We start from the raw sequence: 24,293 nt of genomic DNA, 5'->3' as shown, positions 1-24,293 counted from the left end.
AGGGCTTTAGGAAAAGTCTCTCCTGTTGTCTTTATAGAAAAGAGGGTTGGATGAGAGCAGAGTCACATGGATTTAGAGCTGGTTGAAGGACTGTCCCCCTAGAGTACTGAGGAATAGTTCTCTGCCATTCCTAGGTGAGGCTGTTGTGTCATTAGGGTCTACATCCTTGTCACGGTCAGTATTCTCAGCAATGATGCAGGTGACAACCATGGAGATGTTTCTAATCTGTTAGTGATCCGAATCCAGGAGAAACAACTAAGAATCAAGACTCAAAAATATGTTGACCCCCACCCCCCAAAAAAAAAAACCAACAATATTTGACAGGGATAAAAACAGAATCTTATACTTATGTCTAGAAAATTAAGATCCGTGAGCATGGCATGGGGAGGGTCTGGCTGGTGGCAGTTTGGCGTGTGAGCCGTGGTTTCTCTGCTGAACCCACCAGGTTGTCTGAGAGCCTGTGTAGGAACCAGCGGTCATGGTCAAGGTGGTTCTGTCCCTCAGGAGGCCTGTGTGCTGATCCTTGGACCTAATCGACCCAGAGGCTATGTGGCGTCAATGACTGGGGCCTGGGTTCCTCCTTGAGCTAGTCATCATTGAACCAGCCTCTCCTAGTGGCAAGCCCAGGGATTAACCCCTTCTGTCCCGACGACCACCCAACTGCCGGATGTCCATCAGCTCCGCGCTCTGGCCAGGGCGGTGTTCTCTGTTCTTGGTTGGTATGAAAAGCAGATCTGAGCAGATTTCTCTCAGTGTGTTGAACACCATCCCAAGCCTGATTTCCTTACCTAGGATTCTCGCTAACGACTTCCCCAGGTGACCTACCCGAGGGAAGCCGACCTTCTTCTTCTAGAAGGGTGGCTGTAGCCCTACCTTGTTGATATTTCACGTCCATCCAAACATGCCTGGGTAGGACAGACTGAGCAGAAGACTGTGCAGGGTTTGCGGCCTTCCGCCCGCTACTTCTCTGCTGGCCTTGCTCCAGGAGCTCTGCCATTCGGTTATCTCGGTATCTGCTCTGCCCGCTCTTCAACCCTCCCTCCCGTGGGATGATGTCTTGAAATCAGTCTTCCCCAGCCCCCGGGATGAATCTAGTAAGTGGGTCTTGCTGGAGGCTGACCTTCCGGGGACAGGGAATAGGATCCCATCTGCACACGTGTGGAGGGTCAGCTCTGACCACCTGAAGTCCCATTCTGTGTCTACAGCCTTCCTCTCTTCCCAGGGGCACAGAGGGGGAATGGGAAAGTGTTCTGGCAGGAAACACTTGGAAGGCGTGGTGGCGAGGACGTGTAAATGCCTCCAGTGGAAGGAGCTAGAGGGAGGCTGTGGCAGGAGGAGGAATCCTTGGCTCTAAGGTCAAGGGCTCCTGTTAGTCTGTGGGACAAAGAGGTTACGAAGGACAGTGACCTCTGCCCTCGCCTGTCTGGCTGCCATGACTGACCACCCTGTGCTCTCTGTTCTCCTGCCCAGATCACCATGAGGACCTAGGGCGTCTGCCCGCTGAGCCCCCGGCCCGCAGTGACCATGGCCCCCCGCAAGAGGAGCCGCCATGGCCTGGGCTTCCTGTGCTGCTTCGGCGGCAGCGACCTCCCCGAGATCAACCTCCGGGACAGCCACCCTCTGCAGTACATGGAGTTCTCCAGCCCCATCCCCAACCCAGAGGAGCTTAACGTCCGCTTCGCAGAGCTGGTGGTCAGTGAGAGAGGGGGGAGGGAGGGCGTCGACAAGGGAAGGGGGGCAATGGATGAGCAGGCTGGGACAGCGCAGGGCCCCTGTGCTGGGATGTCCCCCTCTCAAAGCTCCTCTTGGGGAGGAGGTGGGCTACCCGGGACACCTCCGCTGCATGGGGGAAACAGAGTCTCTCACGGGGATGGACACCAGGAAATGTGTCCCTAGGAGGGTGGACCTACCTCCTGTCTACGTTGGCTTCTAGACCACACGCAGCATTTAGGTTACCCAGGAAGGGGCAGATCCAGGCTTTTGTAAAATAAGGCAGCGAGGAGTCACAGAGAACATCAGGACACTTGATACCTCCTGTCTCTCCTCTGCTCTCTGGAGTTTCCCTCTGATCTTTAATCTCTGAGGCAGGAAGAAGGGATAAAGTGGAATTCCATAGGTAGACACTGGGCACCTTGGAACAAGGGATGATTGGCTAGAAACATGGGGGTAGAGATGCCTGTATCGCCCCTGGGGCCAGTTCAGGTCTAGGATGGTCAGATCCAGTGTCCAGCCAGGGGCAGGCGGAAGCTCTGCCATTTGCACTAGGGCCGGCCCTCCTGACTCTTTGCAATGCCCACCTAGACCAGCACACCAGTCCACCTGTGCGAGAAGCGAGAACTTCATACTCTAACCACAAAGAGACAGAACAGGAAATAAGCACGATTCCTCTCTTTGGGGGTCTGATGGGGAGAAAAGTCTGCACACCTAAGAAGGTCCCGGACGAGAGATGCAGGACCTGAACCCTGGCATGAAGCCATAAGCACAAGTTCATCTAGTTAGCTCTTGGCCACTCATTCCCGTGGCCAGCAGTGGTCAAGCCAGTAAAGAAACAGTGGTCCGGAATGTGGCTTTGTGCTTGTATTTGGTAACAGATGCACCTGGTTAAGCCAATCCAGTTCTTGAAATAACAGGGCCACTGTAAGATGAGACCAGCGGCTTATGTCCAAAAGTTGTCCATCCTCCTCATCACAGCAGGTTCAGGAAAACTCACCGTTTCCTGATTTATACATTCCCTCGGGATGGGGCAGGGGAACCAAGTGTTTGCCAGTGTAGATAACATTTGGAGCCTGATTGGTGTTGGCCAGGGATGTTTTCTTGAGTAGACTGAGGTTTGAAGGAAGGACATGATGAGCGGTGTCCCTTTCCTTGGCACTTTAATTTAGCAAATATTTGCTGAGCATCTTCAGTGGGGCAGGGACCCTTGCAAGGTACTTTTGCAAAATCAAGAGTGAGCCAGACAAGTCCCGCCTGCAAGAAGAACAGCGCCAGGTATCCATCAAACTAGTGAAAAATAGTCCTTGCACAGACTGCCGAGCCCCGCACCCTGGGGGAGTCGTAGGGATTTACTGTGAGCCATCAGACACTGCCCTGCCTCCAGGAAGCTGCAGTCTGGCAGGGAAGACTGATCCTGAAGAGCAGTGACACGTGTGGTGAGTGCAAGGACAGGAGCATTTGGGAGCTGGGAGTGTCTAGCCAGGAGCTCTATCCTAGAGTGAGGAGTCCACAATGGCCTCTGTGAGCGGTGACATTCCCACTGAGGTCCGGGGGCATTGATGGTTAGATAAGCGGATGGGGGTACAGGACAATGACAGAGGGTTCCCTGCAGGAGGAAGGGCAGGTGTGAGAGTCTCAAATCAGAAAAGAGCCAGGTCCTTTTAGGGGACACAATGACGACCAGAATAACTAAGGATTTTGGATTCAGCCCTAAGGGCAATGTTAAGCGTGGGTTTGAGGTGATCCAATCTGCTTTTCTAGAAGACCATGCGGGATGCTCCGTTGAAGAAAGGTTCTAGGCTATGGTAGCAATCCAAGCTAGGGAGAATGGTGGCAGTGAGGATGGAGAGAAGTGGGCAGATTCAACAGCTATTTGGGAGGAGAGAAAGTAGGACTTGGTAGGATTGATGAGTAAGTAGGGATCAAAGAACACCCAGGTCTCTGATGTGAGAAGCTGGGTGGATGCTGGGGCCCTGCAAAGAACAGGATACACTGGGGGAGACTCGGGTTTAGGGGGCTGGGATGATAAATTCGATTTATGTATTCTCTGTGCATCAGTTTCCTCATCTGTAAAATGGGCTGTTGCAAGTTTTAAATTCATGAATAAACTCATCTGGCACATGGTAACGCTACGTAAGTGGTGAGGTGCCGGAGGGACATTAGTGTGGAGAGGTTCAGCAGGTGGTTGGGCCCCAGGGTGTGGAGCTCAGGATATTGGTGGGTAGGGGTACAGGTTTGAGAGCATTTGGGATAATAACCGAGTCCCTGGGAATGGGTGGGGAGGCCTTGCCTAGGGCGAAGCATGGAGGGAGGGGAGGAACGCACGCAGTGCCTGTGGGACTTGCACGTTTGGAGGTAGGACGGAGGAGGAGAAGCCATCACAGGAGCCCAGGCCGGAGCGGAAAGCAGAGCAGGAGAGCACTGTCGGTGAAGGGACCAGGGCAGAGAGACTCGATAAGGAGTGAGCGGCCAGCAGTCCCACGCTATCCAGGCTGAGCAGAACAGCCAAGAAATGCCCACTGAATTAGAGGTAGAGACCACTGGCTGGAAAAGACAAGTGTATAAGTAACTACGATGCAAGGTTGCAGGTGACTGCTCAGAAACTTCCTGGTGCTGCTTTTTGGAAAGCGTGGACCAGCTGGCGGAGCCCGCGCCTTGTGTGTGTACTCAGCCTGGACTTGGTGGGCCCGAGGGCGGAGGGGCCGGCTCCGGCACACACCACTCTGCGGGCAGCAGGCCACCGCCCGCCTTAGCACGGCACACCCTTCCTCCTCTGCTCAGCGCCTGTGCTCGCTGGCGCTCCCCAGCCTGTGCCAGGACTCAGGCCTCGGCTGGGGCAGCCGGAGCACTTCTGGGGGAGAGACTCCAAGGGCAGGCAGACTTGAAGGATGGGGCAGGACCTGAGAGGACGGCAGGACTAGATCTGTAGATGACTCTGTCTTTGTCAGGCTTTGACTTGTGGTGTGGACAAGCTGAAGAAGGACAGGGAAGGAAGACAAGAAACCCTTGGCAGGGGACACTAGCAAAGCAGTGCGGGACATGGGCAGGGGACAAGGATACCTGGAGCAGGAGGGTGGGTTGCAGAGACAGGGTGAGGGGTGGACAGGAAGAAAGGGGAGCGTGGCTGGAACACGCACGGGCTTGGGCAGAGGCAGGGGGATAGGGCCGTGTTTCTAGTAGAGGAAGAACTGCCTTATACCTTTGGCGCTCTTTGGGAGGAAGATAGCAGCCGAGGGATAGGTTTGGGGGAATTGTAACTGCCTGTGGGGAAGGATATTCTAATGTCACCCATCTCCAATTTCGGTCATATTTTTTCTTGATGTCTCTGCAGGATGAGTTGGATCTCACGGACAAAAACCGGGAGGCTATGTTTGCACTGCCCCCAGAGAAGAAATGGCAGATCTACTGCAGCAAGAAGAAGGTGACCCCTCTGACCTCCCCTGCCACATCTCAGGGTCCCCGGCATGGGGCGGCTCCGGCTGCCTTGCTCACTCACTCATTCAACAGATGCCGGTTACACGCCAGCGCGTTCTAGGCATTGGAGAACAACAGTGAATAAAACAGGAAAAAAAAAAAAAAAAAAAAAAACCTGGTCCTCATGGAGCTTACACTCAGGGAAATAGGATTCTCTTTTCCAGAAACTCTTTAAGCAGGACCTGCTGGGCTCCAGGAGCAGGGCTGGGTTAGAGAGATACGAAATGCAGTGTGGGCTCCTTTCCCGTGCCTGTCCCCAGGCATGCAGGGCGTGCAGCCTGGGAGCAGCTTTGCTAGAATAACTCAGTTTGCAGGGGGTGGGGGTACAGGGCTGTTAGAGTTTTTAGATCTTTGGCCTCTGCCCTGTCCCAGGCTAGGGTCACACGTCAGTCCTTGTTCTCCCCACCGTTTCCTCCCTCTCCTGTTGTTCATTAGAAGACGTTGGGAGTCTCTTGGTCGTGGCCCTCCCTAAGAAGGGGTGTGCTGGGCACCAGTCAGGGCTTACTTGGATTTTATTTCCTCCCTCTGCTTTGCCAGTGGCTGCGTGTTCTCTTCTCTTCCTCAGTCTCTGTCTCGGAGTCTTTCTCGCTCAGCTCCTTTTGCCCGTCTCTCTCCTGCCCTCTTTCTATTTTAGCCTTTCTGTTTCTTTTACTCTAGTTTTTCCTTTCTCGGCCCACCTTTCTCCTCGCCCCTCCACCCTCCTAGTTTTCAGACTTGAGTCACAGCTTGGCCCTTTGCCCTCAGTGGATGGGTATCTGGGGATCAGAGCCTGGTCACTCCTGCACCTGAGACTTGGGCCCTCCACCTCCTGGCAGGAGGCGGCAGGTCTGGGCTGAGTCTGAGCTGTTTCTCCTTCATGCTCCTGTGTGTGTGCATAGTTCTTCTTCTTCCTCTCCCTGGCCAAGACAATCGTCCCGTTCCTGGGGCTCCATACTGAGCCAGACCTTATAAAATCAGGGCATTGGAATCGTACACTATTTCAGAGTTGGAAGGACCAGGAGAAACAATCCAATCTCTTTATTCTTCCTTTATTATTCTTTATTCTACAGATGAGGCCAGGAAGGCCTGGAGAGGCAATAAACTCTCCAGAGCCGCCCAGCCTGCTTTGCAAATGGCTACACCATTGCTAGAACTCAGGACTGCTGGGGAGAAAAGTGCTGGAGTCTGAGAACCTGTGACAAGACACACAAGCTGCACACACCACAAACCATTGTTTAGTATACTCAGTGCACATTTATTAGGCACCTGCAGAATGTGACGCTGTGTCTATGAATCTCATTGTGAGAAAAGCAGGTCTTAAAAAAGCACAAGTCATGGAAAGAGACAAGGAAGGAAGGGAGAAAGGGAGGAAGGAAGGAAAGAGAGGGAGGGAAAGAAAGAAAGAAGAGAAAGATTTCAGAGAAATATTAATCATATCTCATGATTCTCCATTTTCCAAATTGATGTGTTCTGGAGTTCCCTTAAGTTGATCTCTTATACAACTAAAATAAAAGACTTATTAAAATATAAGGGCATCTCTCACTACCTTCCAAACTAAATGATATATAATTCCCCCCACACTTTCACACCCCTCTGCCTTCCCACATGGCACTTTGTGTGTCTATCCCGCCTGCCCACCTGTCTTAGCCTTAGCAATCTTTCATAACTCACCCCAGTCAGCGTGGACCACCTTCCCCACAGCCTTTTGTGTTAGATGCACCCCACCCCCAGGCCCACCAGGGGCAGCTCTCTGCCATAGAGCATTCATCACCCTTTCCCTGGCACGGACTGTTACATGGAAGGCAGAGACCATGATGGCACTGTACTCGGTTCTTTCAGGGCTCAGAATGGTGATTGGCATTTAGTAGGTGCTCATTAAATGCATATGGACTAATTAAATGATGAGCCAGCGAGTGCAGGAAAGCGTGCTTGCAGATGCAATTGTTTTTGGTGGTGTGAGTCCCTCCGCAAGGCAGAAGACAACACCGGGCCTTCACTCACGGAGGATCTAACGCATACAGCCTTGGGAAATCATAAAGACCCAGACCAGGAAGCTTTCCCACTGGTCTAGAATTTGGATTTTATGAAACACAATAGTGAAGTGTGAGTGGACAGAGCTGAGGGAAGCGGGGCCGCTGGCAGCTGCAGAGAGGGGTTCTGCAGGGAGGGTGTGGAGGAGGTTAAGTTTTCGTGTCAAGTTGGAAGCAGGAGATTGGCAGAAAGCAGATGCGGGGCACACCCAAAGCGGCCAGGGCACAGGGACAAGAACGAGCAGGACACGTGCAATGCCCGGAAGCAGATCCCCTGGCTGGATTTTCAATCCACATTAGTGTTTATTTAGCGCCTGTCATTCTTGCCCACACTTGGGGAGGAGTTGAGACTTTCCTGGGGGCCCGAGCAGTGGGCCAAAGGCCCTCACATCCAGGCTCGGCCTCCCAGCTACGCACGCCCCGCGGCCTCCCAGCTACGCACGCCCCGCAGTCAGGACAGCTAGGAATTAAATCACAGGCCTGGGAGGGGCCCCGGAGTCTTTCCCAGACCCACGGCCTTGGGAATTTCTCTCTCTCCTTTTGTAAATGGACTATTGATCGAGCACCTACCATGTGCTAGGCAGTGCACCCGATGCTTTATGTCAGTGTCCTTAACGCAGCCGAGACAAAGACTGACTTTTATAATTTCCAAATGCCACAGATCAGTACTTTTGTAAAAGATGAGAGTGAGATTATCATAAAAATAAAATCTAAGAAAATATGTACAAAACGTAAGCACGAATTTGTACCCAGTGCGAGTATATATGCACTTGCATAGTTTCTGTGGGAATCAGGTCCGGAGAGTCAGTGCTGGTGACCTGCATTTTGCCTGGGAAGAAATGGAAGCCTGGGCGATTCTGTGACTCCCTCCAAGTTTCCCCACATGGGCAGGGCTGGGAAATGAATCCCTCTGCCGATATCGAAGGAAGCTCAGGATCGCAGGCGCCGGGCCTGACTTGCTGGTCAGTCCATACGGTCCTCTTTCTCGTTCCAGGAGCAGGAGGACCCGAACAAGCTGGCGACCAGCTGGCCTGACTACTACATTGACCGCATCAACTCCATGGCTGCGGTGAGTGGCCGCTCCTCTCCTGCCCTGCCCCCACCAGGAAAGGCTGGGGGGGAGAGTGACCCCCTCTCCCCACCCCTGCTACACACACACCTAACCGCCTTTTCCTGCTCAAGCCCCGCTCAGATGGGGCTCTGCAGCTTTCCAGTTATTCACGAAGTTTTATCATAATCCACCCCTCCTCTGTCCCACCTTAGAGTCCTCCAACCACTTAATCCATCTGATTAATGGGCTTGGGAAATGGCCTGGGGCAATCATTCTCCCCATTTCACAGATGAGGAAAGTGAAGTCAGGGCCCAGAACCTGGGTCTTCTCAGAGTCTGACACTGGTATGGTTTTAGTAAGCCATTCCCTGAGGCCTGGCCTTTCCTGAGGCCAGGTGGCCCCTGGGTCACACCTGGGCTGGGGGTGCAGGTGGCTGGGAGACAGGTGGCCCAGAGGGACCTCTGTCCCCTTCTACCTGCGGGCCCCTCAGATGCAGAGTCTGTACGCGTTTGATGAGGAGGAGACGGAGATGAGGAACCAAGTGGTGGAAGACCTGAAGACGGCGCTCCGGACGCAGCCCATGAGGTGACCCTCCCCTCCCCTCCCCCCTTCTCCACCCGGCCCCTCCATGGAGAGCTCAGCTCCCGTGCTGGTCTGCCTGGCGGCATTCCTGAGAGTCCTCCTGAGCTCACCTCACGTCCCAGCTCATCCTCCTCCTCTCCTGGGAGGCTGCGGGGTGGGTGTGTTGGGGAGGAGGCAGATGGACGTAGGAACGTGGGTAAACCTCAGGCCCCGGGGAGCTCTCTAAACAGGAACTGAGGGCAAGCACTTGCTGGTTTTTGTTTGTTGAGAGAAGATGGACTAGAACAGGAGTGTGGGCAAACACACGAGGTGGAGAAAGAAAGACCTTGCTGAGACAGAGGGGCAGGGGGAGCGCCCCAGCCAGGAAGGAGGTGGGCGTGGGTCGAGAGACACTCCCACCACTAGGGGGCGATGTGGTGTCTCTGGATGGGCCCTGCCAGGTAGGATGGGAGCCTGGCAGGCAAGGAGGAGGGCAGGGATGTCCCAGAGCCCCAGGGGGACTCCTTGTGTTTGGGTCTGCCCAGGGGTGTGCTGGAACCTGCTTGTAACAGCTGGTGAAAGCCGACTGTTAGATTTTCAACAGTTTTGTAGGCTCCTTGTTAAACATAGTTATGATTAAAATTTGAATTATAAAAATTTAAGAGTCAATAAATTATATCAAAATGAAGGTAACAAATACTCGAAACTCATCACTCCCTAATTACCTAATTATTTTTCTACATTTTACTATAGCATATGCTTTTGAGTTTCCACCCATTGTATGTGCACGGCACAGACACCATGAGATAGTGCATCTCTTCCAACTCCACATTCAATGATGCCACACTGAAAGCTTGAAATTGGCTATGCTGGGAGTGTTTATATCCTAGAAACGAGCAGATGTTGTAACCATGCCTTTCCTTCCCCCAAAGAGCTGGCTGTTAGACATTTGCACACATTTTGTGTGTGTGTGTGTGTGTGTGTGTGTGTGTGTATGTGTGTTGTCTGGGCTGAGCTCACCCCTCCAAGGGACTGGAAACAGAGTCTCAAGGAGACTGGGAGCATCCAAATCCTCCCTTGCTACTCTGGTAGGGGTGAGGTTCTGGTATGGGAAGGGGTGCAGAAAGGATGAGGTGGTGAGGAAGTAAAGGAGTTGAGGGGGCTTGCCAGGTTTGTCTCTCACCTCAGTTTATTTTAATTCCCCCTAGTAACAGTCTGATTACAAAAGTTACACATAGTCATTGTGGAAAGTTTGTGGAATATAGAAAAGCATATAATAGAAAAAAAGTAAAAAATACCTATTTTTAACTTAATTTGACAGTATATTCTATTATTCTAGGCATATTTGTACAATACAAAATACACTTGGGGTAAATGCCTTGGTTATTTATAGTGAGTCCCTTATATTATTAATAGTTCTACTAAATCAAGTGTTTCAAATCCATGTATGTGTGCGTGTGTGCATGTGTGCGTGTGTGCGTGTGTGTGTGTGTGTGCGCGCGTGTGCATGTGCTGCGGATGTCTGGCACCCAGATTAAATCTATAGGCTGCTTTTCAGAAATGATGTCTTAAATAATAAAATAAAATAGATAAAAATATAAGATTAAAAATAAACCAATTAAATTCAAATACAGCTACCAAATAGTAAAAATGAGCGAGATAGCAATAAATGTGCTTCTTTACGCCTTAAATGGCAAGAGCTAGCCGCGGGTCTGATAACCACCATAATTTTGAAGAACCAATGAGTGTAAATGGTATTTTGAGATACCTGCAACAACTGTAATTTGATATGAAAATAGCTGTGATTTCTTTGGATGACAAAGTCACAATAGTGCTGCTACTACTACCGTCATTTGTTGCCTACATTTAACATTGAGAAAAATGCTAACTTTTAGTTAGAGGTTACCAAAACTAAAAATGTAATTTTATTTTCCCACCTAGGCCCTTGGTCCCCTGAATGCTGTCCATAGACCCTTTGGGGGAACACAGACTCCAAGCTAAGAACCCCTGAACTAATGTTTTAATGTTTTCTGCTAGTGTTCAAGATAACTTTACTATTTTCTTAAGGATCACTTGAAATGTATGTTCCCCAGCCTTGATCCCTTGACTCAGTGACTCTGATGGCCTCCCTGTCTGGAAGTCCTCTTTCTTATCTGGCTTAATTCCCATCCTCACGGGAGAGCAGTCCTCAGGTTTAATGGCTGTAATAACTATCAGGATCCTCCCAGTCACACACTATTTTAGCTATGCAGCTGCCATCAATGATATGCAAATCATGGTGTTTAAAATGCAAACAAGATGCAGCCTTTTGTGGGAATGGTAGGATTTCAGCGCTTCCGATAAACTTTATAAAGGAACCAAATGGCTACTGTAGGTGGGACAAGGTGCATGGTGGTGCAGAGGTAATGGGGTAACTATTTGCGAAATGTATACGGAATCATATGCGAAGGCGGTAAACCGTGCTTCCTAATGGCTCTGGCTGGTAGGTTTGTGACCCGCTTCATCGAGCTTGAGGGCTTGACCTGTCTGCTGAATTTCCTCCGGAGCATGGACCATGCCACCTGCGAGAGCCGCATCCACACCTCCCTCATCGGCTGCATCAAGGCCCTGATGAACAACTCCCAGGGGCGGGCGCACGTGCTGGCGCAGCCCGAGGCCATCAGCACCATCGCCCAGAGCCTGCGCACCGAGAACAGCAAGACAAAGGTGGCCGTGCTGGAGATCCTGGGCGCCGTGTGCCTTGTGCCCGGCGGCCACAAGAAGGTGCTGCAGGCCATGCTACACTACCAGGTGTATGCTGCAGAGCGGACACGCTTTCAGGTGAGGGGCCAGGCGCAGGGTGGGTGGCAGCAGAGCAGGTCAGGGGTGTCACATACTGGAAGTGAGGGCCTGGGGATTCTTCGTAGCAAAATCTGGGGGGAAGGGAGTGTGGGCTGCGTGCCTGTTCCTGGAAGGCCACAGGCAGAGAGCACTGGCATGCAGAGAGCTCACATAAAAACACACGCGGGGCCTTACCAGTTATGGGTTCGTGTGGGAAATGGACTTGTCCTCCTCGCTAGACCACACGTTCCCAGAGGCTGGAGTATTGGCTGCTTTATTTCTGTGGCTCTACGTCTCTGAGCTTAGGCCTGGCTCACGACAGAGGCTCAGTCAAGAATTGTTGCACAGTGGCCGGGCACAGTGGCTCACACCTGTAATCCTAGCACTCTGGGAGGCTGAGGCGGGCGGATTGCTCGAGGTCAGGAGTTCAAAACCAGCCTGAGCAAGAGTGAGACCCCGTCTCTAGTATAAATAGAAAGAAATGAATTGGACAACTAAAAATATATAGAAAAAATTAGCCGGGCATGGTGGCACATGCCTGTAGTCCCAGCTACTTGGGAGGCTGAGGCAGCAGGATTGCTTGAGCCTAGGAGTTTTAGGTTGCTGTGAGCTAGGCTGATGCCACAGCACCACAGAACTCACTCTAGCCTGGGCAACAAAGTGAGACTCTGTCTCAAAAAAAAAAAAAAAAAAAATTGTTGCACTGAGTGCAATTCCTGGGAGATTTTAGTCTCATGCCTGGGTCGGTGCCTCATGTGGGGACACTGGGACCAGCCCGTGGAGCTCAGGCCATGCTATTCGCTTTTCTTTTCCCTGACCTGCCCAGGAAAGTACCAATGAGATGGACAATAAATATAAAATGTCTTAGCACAGTGCCTGGCAGCCTTGATCCCTTGACATTATAGACTGTGGTTTAGCACCAGTATAGGCTATTTGTAATCACACATTTTTGGGCACCTGCTCTGTGCTGAAAGTGGCTTCTGACTCTTTGCTGACGATGCAAAAGGGATAAAAAGCAGCGTCTGTGCTGTCAAGGAGCTGGGCAGGGAATACGCACTGGCTGTAAGCCAAGCCCCGAGGGCTGAGTGGAGTAAGGTAGCACTGAGACTGAAGTGTGCAAAGGCGAAGGATGCTTCTAGGCAGAGGTGAGGTTTGGTGAAGTCCAACATAAGTTGGATAGACAAGATTGAGCAGAGAGAGGGATGCGGCTTTCCAGGTAGGTGGAACGGCAGGAGCGAAGGCTCAGAGGCTGCCTTGTAGGATACTGAGCCCTCCCCTCCTGCTCTGCCCTGCCTTCCCATCCAGACTCTGCTGAATGAGCTGGACCGCAGTCTGGGCCGGTACCGGGATGAAGTGAACCTGAAAACGGCCATCATGTCCTTCATCAATGCTGTCCTCAATGCTGGAGCCGGAGAGGTGAGGCGCCTTCTCCTTGTCGTTGCTGTTGCCTGACTTTCTGAGCCCGAGTTAGAGTGTGTGGGTGTGAGAGCTTCCTGGGGAAGTCGCAGAGAGAAGAGGGGCCGAGGCACCCGGTTGGTGTGGCCGCCACTACTCTCGTCCTTGGATGGCCTTTGTAACCTCTTGCCTTCTTCGCTTGGGGCCAGCAAAGAAATGCATGTCTTGCACCTTGGTGCCACATTAGCTAAACCTGGACTGCAGGAAACCCACCGTCTATCATTTCTGGGGCCTTTCAAAGTTGTGACCAGGCCTAATTGTGGCTTGGCCACACAATGGTTTCTGATTTTTGTCTAAGCCTGGGAGGGCTCCTGGAGTGTGTCCCACACAGGTAGTGCCATGCACTGTGAGTGTCCTGGGCAGCCCCCAGGCAAGGCTGCCTAAAGACGGCTCAGGCTGCTGGTGGGTTATTGATGGGAGGAGGGCAGGTTGGGGCCCCTCTTTCTAGATCCTTGCTTCTGAGCTGCTTCTGGCGGCTGGTCCTGCTGCCCTAGCCTCTTCTGTTAGAAGGTGCGGCTTCTGCCTTCCCTTCTTTGGAGGAAAGGATGGGATTCTCAGACTACAAAAATGGCAACATTCGAAGAACTTGAAGAGCAGGTGAACTTCCCAGATTCTAAGGCAATCAGATGCCCTGGGCAAGTTCAACTCGAAGGACAAAAGGGGCCAAAGGGGCAATTCAATGACCTCTACTTTTCTGTCTTTTCTGCCAACATTCTTATTTTGCAGCCAGTCCTAATGACCTGGGTTAGGCAAGGTGGGTTGGGGAAAGGGTCTGTCCCTAAGATGCTGACCTCACCATTGTCAGTGCCAGCTCTCTGCGGCTGGCAGCCGTTCTGATTACTTGGTAACCATACCTCATCAGGTCATTTCCATGAATATCATGCCTGTGGGGAAGTAATGCTGTGCCCGTTCTACAAATAAAGTTTCCCCACAAGACTAGTAAGTGGCAGAGCAGGGATTTGAACCACGATCTGCCTGATTCCAAGGCTTGTGCTCCATATCCCTCTAAAACATTGCTCTTCAATGTCAAAGACTAAGAGAAAACTGGCAAGGGGCTTGAGGGAAGTGAGGCAGGTGACCTAAAAGAGAAATAGTAAGGTCAAGGATGTCTCCCCACCCGCCCCCATTCTTTCTTGGAACTCTGGGACCCGAAGCTGCTGCAGGTGAGTTTGCTGCAAGAGATGTGGAGGGACCGTGGCTGGGGTGGTGATGAGGGTGTCCACCGGGGACCGTTGTGGAAATTGAGACCGCCAATGAGTCTGGTCCTCCCTTGGTGACCCCCAGGATAACCTGGAGTTCCGGCTACATCTGCGGTATGAGTTCCTGATGCTGGGGATACAGCCTGTGATTGACAAGCTCCGGCAGCACGAGAATGCCATCCTGGACAAGTAAGGCCCACGCCGCCCTTCCCCCCCACAGCCTGTGGGGACAGTGCCTCAGCCGGGGATGGTCAGGACCTTTGCGAAGTCTGCCCTTCCCACCAGAGACCACCGGCCATGCCCAGCCCAGACTCAGCATCAGCTCTGTGGGGCGGGTGTGCCCACCTGCCCTCTTTGCTCACCTGCTTGTCTCATCTCTGATGTTACAGACAGGTGAACCCAGCGGTCCTCCACCTCCACCGGAGCTGGGGGACATTTGGAAATATGTGGGGGTGTTCTTTGGTTTTCAAACTGGCTTGTGGGGGGCAACACTGGGATTGGTTGTTGGGGGCCAGGAAGGCTAAATGACCTTCCTTCTCGATAAAGAAACCCCCCACCCCAAATGCATGCTATAAAGCCCTGAAACCAAAGGCACAATTAGACTCCCATGCAAGACCGGGGGGCCCCTCCAGTTCTGTCCCAGTGGTGCAGACTGTTTTATTATGCTGGGTTGTAAGGGAGAGAGGATGGCTTCCTTTGGGTGGGTGTGTGGACAGGGGAGACATTGAGGAGAGACTGGTTTCGAGGCTGACTTGGGGACGGTGTGAGGATGCTGGGAAGATAGCTGTAGGGTGGTGCTCCTGGACTGAGGGTGATTTTATCCCCTAGGAGACATTGGGATGGCCGGAAACATTTTGGGCTGTCACACTGGGGAGTGCTGTTGGCCTCTAGCAGGTAGAGGCCAAGGATGCTGCTCAACATCCTACAATTTACAGATCAGACTCCCGTAACCAAGGGCAATCCAGCCCGAAATGTCAACAGCACCACAATTGAGAAACCCAGTCTAAGGGGAAGGGGCCCTGGGGTGGGCTCCCTGAGGAGGGAGTGTCGTCCTGCAGACAGTGGCTTCTCTCTGGCTTTTCCATGCCCTCACCTGACAAAGCTTCCAGGTTTAGCTGGTGGGGGGTCGAAGGGGCTGCGTCCCTCAACCCGGGATGTCCTGGCTGTAACGTCTACTCTTCTTATCCTCCCGTTCTATCTAGGCATTTAGACTTCTTCGAGATGGTCCGGAATGAGGATGACCTGGAGCTAGCCAGGAGGTTTGACATGGTGAGGAGCCTTCGGGCTGGGGCGGCTGTGCAGGACTCCAGGGCCCACGGCCACTCCCCTAGACGCTGAGCTGTGGTGGGGCTGGTGTGGGCTGGGTTCCCTGGTGGCACCCTCACCTTCGGGTCTGTGTGTCACTCAGAGTTCACCGGGGAGCCTACCCAGTAGGCTGGCTGGCTAGCTAGAGAGACAGACAGATGGATGGGAGGGCTCTTATGAGTGGAGCCGGCTCCCATGATCGTGAAGGCTGAGAAGCCCCCTGAGAGGCCGAATGAAGCTGGAGACCAGGGGAGCCAGTGGTGTGGCTCTCGGTCCAAGGCTGAAGGCCTGAGAGCCTGAGGGGCCACTCGTGCAAGTTCTGGAGCCCGAAGGCTGGAGAACCTGGAGTTCTGAAATCCAAGGGCAGGAGAAGAAGGGTGTCCCAGCTCCAGGAGAGAGAGAGAGAGAGAGAGAGAGAATTCTCCTCTCCTTGTCCTTGTTATTCTATCTGACCCCTCATTGGATTGGATGCTGCCTGCTCACACTGGGTCACTGGGTGAGGGCAGATCTTGCTTACTTAATACACTGATTCAAATGCCAATCTCTTCTAGAAACATCCACACAAACACACCTGGAGATAATGCTTTACCAGCTATCTGGGTATCCCTTAATCCAGTCAAGTTGACACATAAAATTAACTACCCCATCCTGCTCCTGGAGCCCTGAGAGTATGCTGCCTCGGTGGCCCTCCCTTGGTGGGGTGCCTTCCCCAGAGGAGACTGAAACCCCCAAATAAAGAGAAAGTTCTTGCATGTGATCAGTCTCAGATACCTCTCCTCAGCTGACTTTCCCCTGCCTTCCGGCAATTTCCGGAGTCGCCTCTGCCTATCCCTAACCAGATCATGTGTAGCAGACAAAATTGTGTTTCCCTTTGAGCCTTAGCAACCCTGAAAACACACAACTCTGCTGCTTAAATATTGCACTGTAAAATCCCTATCCAAACAGAAACCCACTTTTGGGTGGTGCCATCCTGTTATATTTTCACAAAAGCCCCAGATTTATGGGTAAAAAAACCAAACTGAGTTTAGAGAGGACAAGCAGCTTGCCCACTGTCAGCCAACTAGAGAGTAGATCTGGGATTTGAACCAGGTGAAGGACCTATGCCACCTGCCACCAGCTACCTTGCATCACCTGTGCCCCTGCTTCCTGTCCTTCGTTTGGATCAGTAGTTCTCAACCAGGGGCGACTCTGCTCTCCTCTCCACCGGGAACAAATGTCTGGATACATTTTTGGTTGTCACAGCTGGTGCAGAGGGTGCCACTGGTATCCGATAGGGCCAGCGTGCTGCTAAACACCGTGCAGTGCTCGGGACAGCTGGGCGGGGGCAAGGGGAGGAGAGCTCTCCTGAGAGATGGGGCTCAGTGGATGGAAATGGGGTCTTGTTTCCACTACCCACGTCCTCTGCCGCCTCCCCGCTCTCCGTTCACTGTGCCCCCCTCGCCCCCCAGGTCCACATCGACACTAAGAGTGCCTCCCAGATGTTCGAGCTGATCCACAGGAAGCTGAAGCACACCGAGGCCTACCCCTGCCTGCTCTCTGTCCTGCACCACTGCCTGCAGATGCCCTGTGAGTTGCCTGCACGCGCCGCCCCCTCCGCCGGCCTCGGCCTGGCTCTGGGCAGGTTGACAAGAGGCTTTGGCACCTCCCTGGGGTGGGGGAGCCCTGGGGTGGGGAGCCTGACCATGCCTCCCTCTCAGGAGACCAGACCCGATGACTAAGGCCCCGGCTCTTTCTTCCCTCCTCGGAGCCAGGTCCTCCACTGTCACCTGGAGAAGGAGCTAGGGACTTGCCTGTGCACAACCCCAGCATCCCCGTCCAACAAGCAGTAGCTTGATCATTGCAAAATCAAACAGCTCTGGCTGTCAACTCATGGCAGGGCAGTGAGCAGTCCTCTTGGGCAGTCCCGAAGAGAAGTTTTGTGCTTGGGAGTAGCAAAGATGTGGAATGAGCATTCCTGGTTTGTTTTTCTTTTCCCCCAGGTTTTATCTACTCCATCTAGTCTTTGCTGGCTTTTACCCTAACAGCCCTGCCCCTGCGTCTCCTTACAAATACCAAATGTGGCCGGGCACAGTGGCTCACGCCTGTAATCCTAGCACTCTGGGAGGCCGAGGCGGATGGATGCTCGAGGTCAGGAGTTTGAAACCAGCCTGAGCAAGAGCGAGACCCCACCTCTACTATAAATAGAAAGAAATTAATTGGCCAACTAATTATATATATGTATATATATAATTATATATATATATTATATATATCAGCTATATATATCAGCCGGGCATGGTGGCGCATGCCTGTAGTCCCAGCTACTCGGGAGGCTGAGGCAGGAGGATTGCTTGAGCCCAGGAGTTTGAGGTCGCTGTGAGCTAGGCTGACATCACAGCACTCACTCTAACCTGGGCAACAAAGAGAGAGAGACTCTGTCTCAAAAAAAAAAAAAAAAAAAAACCAAATGTCAGCATCTATTAGAGCAGATGGCTAAGTTCTTAAGATCCAGGTGTGCACAGTGACTGAATAAGTTGTGTGCAATTGCTAATAGCCACCCCAGAATGCAATTGGAAATGAGCTTTAACTCATTTGGAACTTAAGCTCTTCACAGAAGAGAGTATCTCAGAAACTAGTGTGGTCTGCCATAATGGGCAACCTAGCTGAGCTCTCCTCAGAGGTGGCGACGGTGCTGCAGTCGTGGCGATGGCGATGACAACTATGATTTATCGTGCGCCAGCTCTGGGCCAGGCACGATGTGAGGCCCTTCAGCACGTCATCTCTAAAGCTCAGAAAGTCCTACGGAGTGCGCGTGCAGCGTGATCTCCGGTTTACAGGGAACAAATCTGAGGCTGAGGAGTTCTTGACATACGGAAGGGAGTTTTGTTTTTTTGGGGGGGTCAAGGGTTTAGGTAAAACATGTTCTACCTCTGTGAGTAGTGACCTGGCTTTACGCCGTTCTCTCGTGGGAAAGCGATGCCACTTTGCAGCGCGCGTGTTGGTGCAGTGGTGGAAAGGGCAGGCGCAGGGACCTGGGCGGGAAGCCGTCAGTTCTCCAGAGCTCAGCCCACAGGTCTTGGTGGAAGACCTGGAAGTCCCCGGGAAACCTGACTTCTTTGGCCCCCAAGGGCTTCCTGTGTTTGATGTTCCACGGACAACGTGAATGGATCCCTCTAGTCTGCTCCCAAATTGGGTTTTGCAGACCTGATCGTCTCCCTGCAGGCACTGTGGTTTGACTTTGATGTCAGGATTGCACTCGTTGGCTTTAGGGTGGTCAGTAGAGATGAAGTGCTTGGGATCACAGACCAAGGGTGGAGAGCCTGTGGCTGTCACGTAAAAAGGAAGTCCATGTCCAGCCAGACTATCATCAGAGGGGATGAGAGGGGGCCCTGTGAGATCACACACAGCACACAATGCCTTCGCCTTCACGGTTCAAGGTCACCTCCACGAGAAATCTTCTCGGCTTCCATTAAGCACTTCTTTAACTCATTTTGACTGTCTCTCAGTGCACACCTGTAATCAGCTTCCATTCATCTTTCTCTGTACAGCAATAGTGCAGATAATCCTAAAATCTTTTTTAGAAAGATTTCCCCGAAGACTTCATTATTCAGCATGTAATATTTTGAAGCAGGTGCTTTTTATAGATAATGTAAAAAGTAATTTGCATTCCAGGGGCACAGTATGCCCTGGGTCCAAACAGGGAAAAAAAATGCCAGAAAGCATTTCGGGGAGTAGAGAAATATACCAGGCGGTGGGGGGCAGTTTGACACGTTCATGGAAGGTCAGTTGCAGATAATCAAGACACGACTGGATTAGAGAGTTGTCATTGTTTGGTGGTGGCACTGCCTCTTCCAGCAGACGGGGAGCTCACCGTGGGTGGGGAAGGGCCTGCCCCTCCAGCCAGAGCCCAGGCAGCAACTCCAGGGCGGGGCCCCTGGGAACTGCAGGGCTCAGTAAGGATGTGGTGCCTGTCGTCCCCCCAGACAAGCGGAACGGTGGCTACTTACAGCAGTGGCAGCTCTTGGACCGCATCCTCCAGCAGATTGTCCTCCAGGATGAGCGGGGCGCGGACCCTGACCTGGCTCCCTTGGAGAACTTCAACGTTAAGAACATCGTCAACATGTGAGCAGTGGCCGGCCTTTGTCCTGTCTTCCTCCACCTTCCCCGGGACTCTCCCACTCTGGTCAGCCAGGGAAACCTGGGCTCCCTTCCTCAACCCCGACATCCCCCAGATGGGTCTCGAGCAGCACTGGCCAATAGAACTCTCTGAGCCAATGCAAAGGCCTCATATCTGCACTGCCCAGTGTGGTGACCAAATGTGGCTCTGGAGTACTTGGTACTTGATGTGTAGCTAGTTTGACTGAGGAACTGAAGTTTTAATTTTATTCCATTTAAGTTAAATGTGAACAGCCACATGACATGTGGCTAGTGACGACCATATTGGACAGCACAGATGTATAGGGTATATACTCAACTCTCAATGACCCATGGTGTGGGTCGGCTAGGGGGGGAGTTTAAACACATTAGCATTGAGCAGATTAAACACATTAACATAGAACAGTGGTCAGCAAGCCACAGTGCATGCACTAATTCCATTCCTCCAGCTCGATTTTGTATGGCCCACGAGCTAAGAATGGCTTTTACATGTTAAACAAACAAATGCAAGATCATACGACAGAGACTGTAGGTGGCATGTAAAATTTAGAATATTGACTCTGGCCCTTTGTAGATGCTTGGCGACCACTGCCACGGAGTGTGGCTGTTAGATCAAGAGTCTGCTGGATGAGGTTGTCAGAGCACGAGGCCTTCTGCCCCGTCATCTTGTACTGACCTGGATAGAGAGAAACTCAGAAACAAATTTAAATTTACACCAATTAAATAATAAGACCTTACACCAATATACTAATTTTTAACTTTAAACTTTTACTTAATTTTCAGTCTGAGTTTGAGCCAATTGCCCTTAAGGAGGTGAGTTGGTTTGCAGTCGTTCGTTATATTGCATTCCAAAGCCAAGAAGAAAATGATTTTTGAGCTATTTCTTGCTACTGTTTTCATTTGCACACAAAAATCGGATGTGGATGTTGTAGAAATCCTAAGTAGTATATTGGGCAAGTGCAACTAGTAAAGTAATCGAAAGGCAGCTTTAGTTTTATTTTCTACTAATTCTTTACATTATTTAGTGGGGAATCTTTCCCACTCCAGAGAATGAAAACTCCTCAGGCCCAGTGAAGCGTTTGCTCCTTCTTGGGTTATAAAAGTCCTAAAATCACTTGGAGCTGCAACGGAGCCTCAAATCTGCAACTAGGAGGACTAGTCCCACATGTGAATCAACATTCTAGACTCGGTTTAGACTTCCTCCTCTGATGGGTGGGAAGGGCTGTATGTACATGCGTGTGCATGTGTGTGTGTGTGTGTGTGTGTGTGTGTGTGACATTTGCCTTCTTTTTTCTGTTGTTTCTCCTCTGACCCTTTCTATCTCCTGCCCTGCCTTTCCATTAGCTAACTGGTTTCTGACCCCCTCAGCCTGGGGACAGGAAGGAGAAGGGGAAAAAGTCTTACTTGATCAGATAATTTAGTAAACAGGCTTCCTGCGGTGGGCTTGTCGCATGAATAAAGACATCAGCGTTCCTGGAATCTTCAAAGATTCCTTGTTGGGTGCCTCTCACTGCAGAACCCAGCTCCCTGGCTATGCAGGACTTTTTTCCAGCTGGCTGGTTGGCTGCTTCCAGCCCTTCCACCAGCCCCGGTTCACTGGCAGTGCAGCACGCAGACACTCACGGTGCACACGCTCCCAGTTTCCTCCCAGGTGCACCCCTTGGATGGGGCGTACGAGAGCTTCAGCCCAGATCCTCCACCAGGCTTGCATCTGGCCAGGGCAGCCCTCATGCAATCTCCTGCACCCGCAAACCCTAGGAGTGCCTGCAGGTCCCAGCACAGCAGGGCTCTCCTGGCCAATCCTTCCACACCCCCTGGAGTTGCTCGGTCCTGTGTCAGACCTCAGTCCACTCTGACCCACTCCCAACTTCAGGGAGCATGGGTCAAAACTCTTGGGGTGGGCCCAAAGAAACCCTCTCTCTGGTGGTAGTGAAGGAGGTGACACCATGGCTCTCTGCAGAGAATTCTCTGCACCAAATACACACCTCCCCACCCCTCTGTCCCTGCTTTATACCCTTGATGTGGTTGAGGAGACCAAGGGTCCTGGACCTGACTCTTCCATATTTTCAGATTTACCAAAGAAACGATTATTGCAATATCACTTTGGGATTTCACCTCTCTTATCTACCTTGGCGTCAAGGTCAAAGCTTAACTTTAACACCCAGTTCCAAGAGTTTGACATGAACAAGTGCTTCCTGTGTTTCACCCTCAACGCACCCATTCTGCATTTTTTGGGGGAACAATTTCTCTTGGTCTTAGACATTGAACTTGGGAATCCTGGACCATCAGGATAGGGCCAATATTTTGATCTCTCTCAAATGCAAAACCCATTTTTACAAAGGGGTACAAGGCACACAATTTAGGGAAGCCTGTGATCTAGTCCTAGCCCTAACATTGACCAGTTCTCCCCTTTCTCTGGTCTCTGAGCCTCAGTACTTCGACCGGATCACACAGCGGTTGGATTAGAAGGTATCTTAAGGTCCTTCCAGATCTCTCGGCCCACACGGACACATCACATGAACTGGGCAGGGACAGGGACCTGGAGAGACAACTGGAAAGTCAAAGTCCTCTTTAACGAGGCTGGCCAGACTGGAGACTAGGGTAGCAACCTGGGGTTAGAGAGATGCCATGTGTTCTGGAAGCTGTGGGCCAACAGTGAACAACTACCTTGCCCTTCCTCTCCTCCCCAAAGGCTCATCAATGAGAACGAAGTGAAACAGTGGCGTGACCAGGCAGAGAAGTTCCGGAAAGGTGAGGGGTCTGCCTAAGCCTGCTGCACGCTCCACGGCCCTCCCCTGCCCGGCCTAGCACCCGCCCTCTCCCAGGGTGGGAGGCACAGACACCCACTCTCTCCCCACCCCGTCTCCTCTCCTGCGTCCCCCACCCCCTTCCAGAACACATGGAGCTCGTGAGCCGGCTGGAGCGGAAGGAGCGGGAATGCGAAACAAAGACGTTGGAGAAGGAAGAGATGATGCGGACACTGAACAAAATGAAGGACAAGCTGGCCCGCGAGTCCCAGGAGCTGCGCCAGGCTCGGGGACAGGTGGCAGAGCTGGTGGCCCAGCTCAGTGAACTCTCGGTATGTGGGCACCCTCCCCCTTTTATAGACTTGAGCCAAGACCCCGGCTTCAGGACAGGGTGGGCAGAGCAGGTGTGGGGAGAGGCTGAGGACCCCGGGATGAGGGAGAGGAGAGAGGGGGCCCTCAGGCCAGGGTAGAAGGGACCCTGGGGTGTAGGGGTGGCACCTTTGTGTTAATTAGAAAATATAATTTCCCTGTCTCTGAGTGATGCTGTCCCAGGAAGCACACCTTGGAAAGCAGAGTGCAGGTGGGGTTCTGACTCCCCTTCTCCCTCTCAGCTGGAGACCCTTGTGCAGTCAGCAGCCTGCACAACCGTATGTGTCTATCCTGCTGTTGCATGGCAGTGACTATGACTCTGATCGTCCAGTGCGTATGTGTGAGATCATACGTGTTCCTTGTCTGTGGTTTGTGTGTATGTGTGTTGGATGTTTGACTGCAGAGAGAGAGAGAATGGGGCTCAGCACACGTGAGAGGCGAGAGCAGGAATCGGGGTCTGGTATAGATGGAGAACACAGTAAGGGAAGGAAGGGTGGTGGGGACCTGAACGGCACCGGCGCTGATGGCTGTGTCTTTTTGGTGTTTCTGTCTCCTCACAGACAGGCTCCGTGTCTTCCCCACCTCCCCCGGGGGGCCCCCTCACCTTGTCTTCCTCCATGACAACCAGTGACCTCCCTCCACCCCCACCTCCTCTGCCGTTTGCCTGCTGCCCCCCTCCCCCACCCCCTCCCCTCCCACCTGGGGTGGCCCCTGCGCCCCCAGGTGCCCCACCTTGCATCGGCATGGGCCCGCCCCTCCCTCAGGACCCCTACCCCAGCAGTGACGTCCCACTCAGGAAAAAGCGCGTCCCCCAGCCTTCCCACCCGCTGAAGTCCTTCAACTGGGTCAAGCTGAATGAGGTGAGTGGCCAGGAAGGGCCAGCAGGTCCCCTCGCCTATAGCAGCGGCCCCTCCGCCATGTCCTCCCTCCGGCGGGAGCCCGGGCAGGCGCGGTGGGAGGATGCCGAGGGGGTGAGCCGTGCCGGGCAGCTCGCCGTCCACGGGGGAGATGGTGTACCTGGGAGGCACGTTGGGCACGTGGCAGTGCTCACACTGACAAAGTCGTCTACAGATGGGATTTCTGTGTGCTGAGGGCTAATGGAGTCACAGAGACAGACAAGGCAAGGGCTGGGCTAGAATTCCAAGGACGGGGTCAATCTGAGGAAAAGGGTGGAAGAATAGGCAAAGAGCTCGGGGCAAGGTCTAATTCTTGGTAAAGATCAGGGCAATGTGTACAAAGGACTGAAGAGTCCCGTGTCAGGATGTCCCCAGCTTGACATCCTCGTGGGGGAAGCTGCACACACGGGCCACGTTTCCAGACCCGCCCTGAGAGGCCTGCCTGAGTGCGTCCACTAGCGATCGCCAATCCCAGGCCCACGTGTGGGGTCGATTCCCCTGTTGGACTGTCATGAGCACAGCGTAGAGGTGCCCTGAGTTGCGTGAGAGCCCTGGGAACG

At 52.6% G+C, this 24,293-nt stretch overlaps 1 protein-coding gene across 5 annotated transcripts in view; it reads left to right on the top strand.

The window, feature by feature from the left end:
- Positions 1–24,293, top strand: part of DAAM2 (dishevelled associated activator of morphogenesis 2) — a 104,944-nt gene that overhangs the window by 57,969 nt on the left and 22,682 nt on the right. For 4 of the 5 annotated variants that reach the window (XM_076003380.1, XM_076003381.1, XM_076003382.1 and 1 more), the window contains exons 2-14: positions 1,471–1,692; positions 5,045–5,134; positions 8,191–8,265; positions 8,738–8,832; positions 11,295–11,628; positions 12,934–13,044; positions 14,368–14,471; positions 15,485–15,551; positions 17,036–17,153; positions 19,550–19,688; positions 22,414–22,472; positions 22,616–22,800; positions 23,398–23,697. In XM_076003380.1, the coding sequence (XP_075859495.1) occupies positions 1,525–1,692; positions 5,045–5,134; positions 8,191–8,265; positions 8,738–8,832; positions 11,295–11,628; positions 12,934–13,044; positions 14,368–14,471; positions 15,485–15,551; positions 17,036–17,153; positions 19,550–19,688; positions 22,414–22,472; positions 22,616–22,800; positions 23,398–23,697 (1,845 nt within the window). In that variant the 5' untranslated portion in view covers positions 1,471–1,524. The remainder of the gene's footprint in view (positions 1–1,470; positions 1,693–5,044; positions 5,135–8,190; positions 8,266–8,737; positions 8,833–11,294; positions 11,629–12,933; positions 13,045–14,367; positions 14,472–15,484; positions 15,552–17,035; positions 17,154–19,549; positions 19,689–22,413; positions 22,473–22,615; positions 22,801–23,397; positions 23,698–24,293) is intronic. The other variant, XM_076003383.1, reaches the window with a different exon arrangement.

This window comes from Microcebus murinus, chromosome 5 (genome assembly GCF_040939455.1).
Source record: "Microcebus murinus isolate Inina chromosome 5, M.murinus_Inina_mat1.0, whole genome shotgun sequence".
Classification (NCBI taxonomy): domain Eukaryota; kingdom Metazoa; phylum Chordata; class Mammalia; order Primates; family Cheirogaleidae; genus Microcebus; species Microcebus murinus.
Note: the sequence above shows the minus strand (reverse complement) of the source record. Positions and strands in the feature narration are given on the sequence as shown.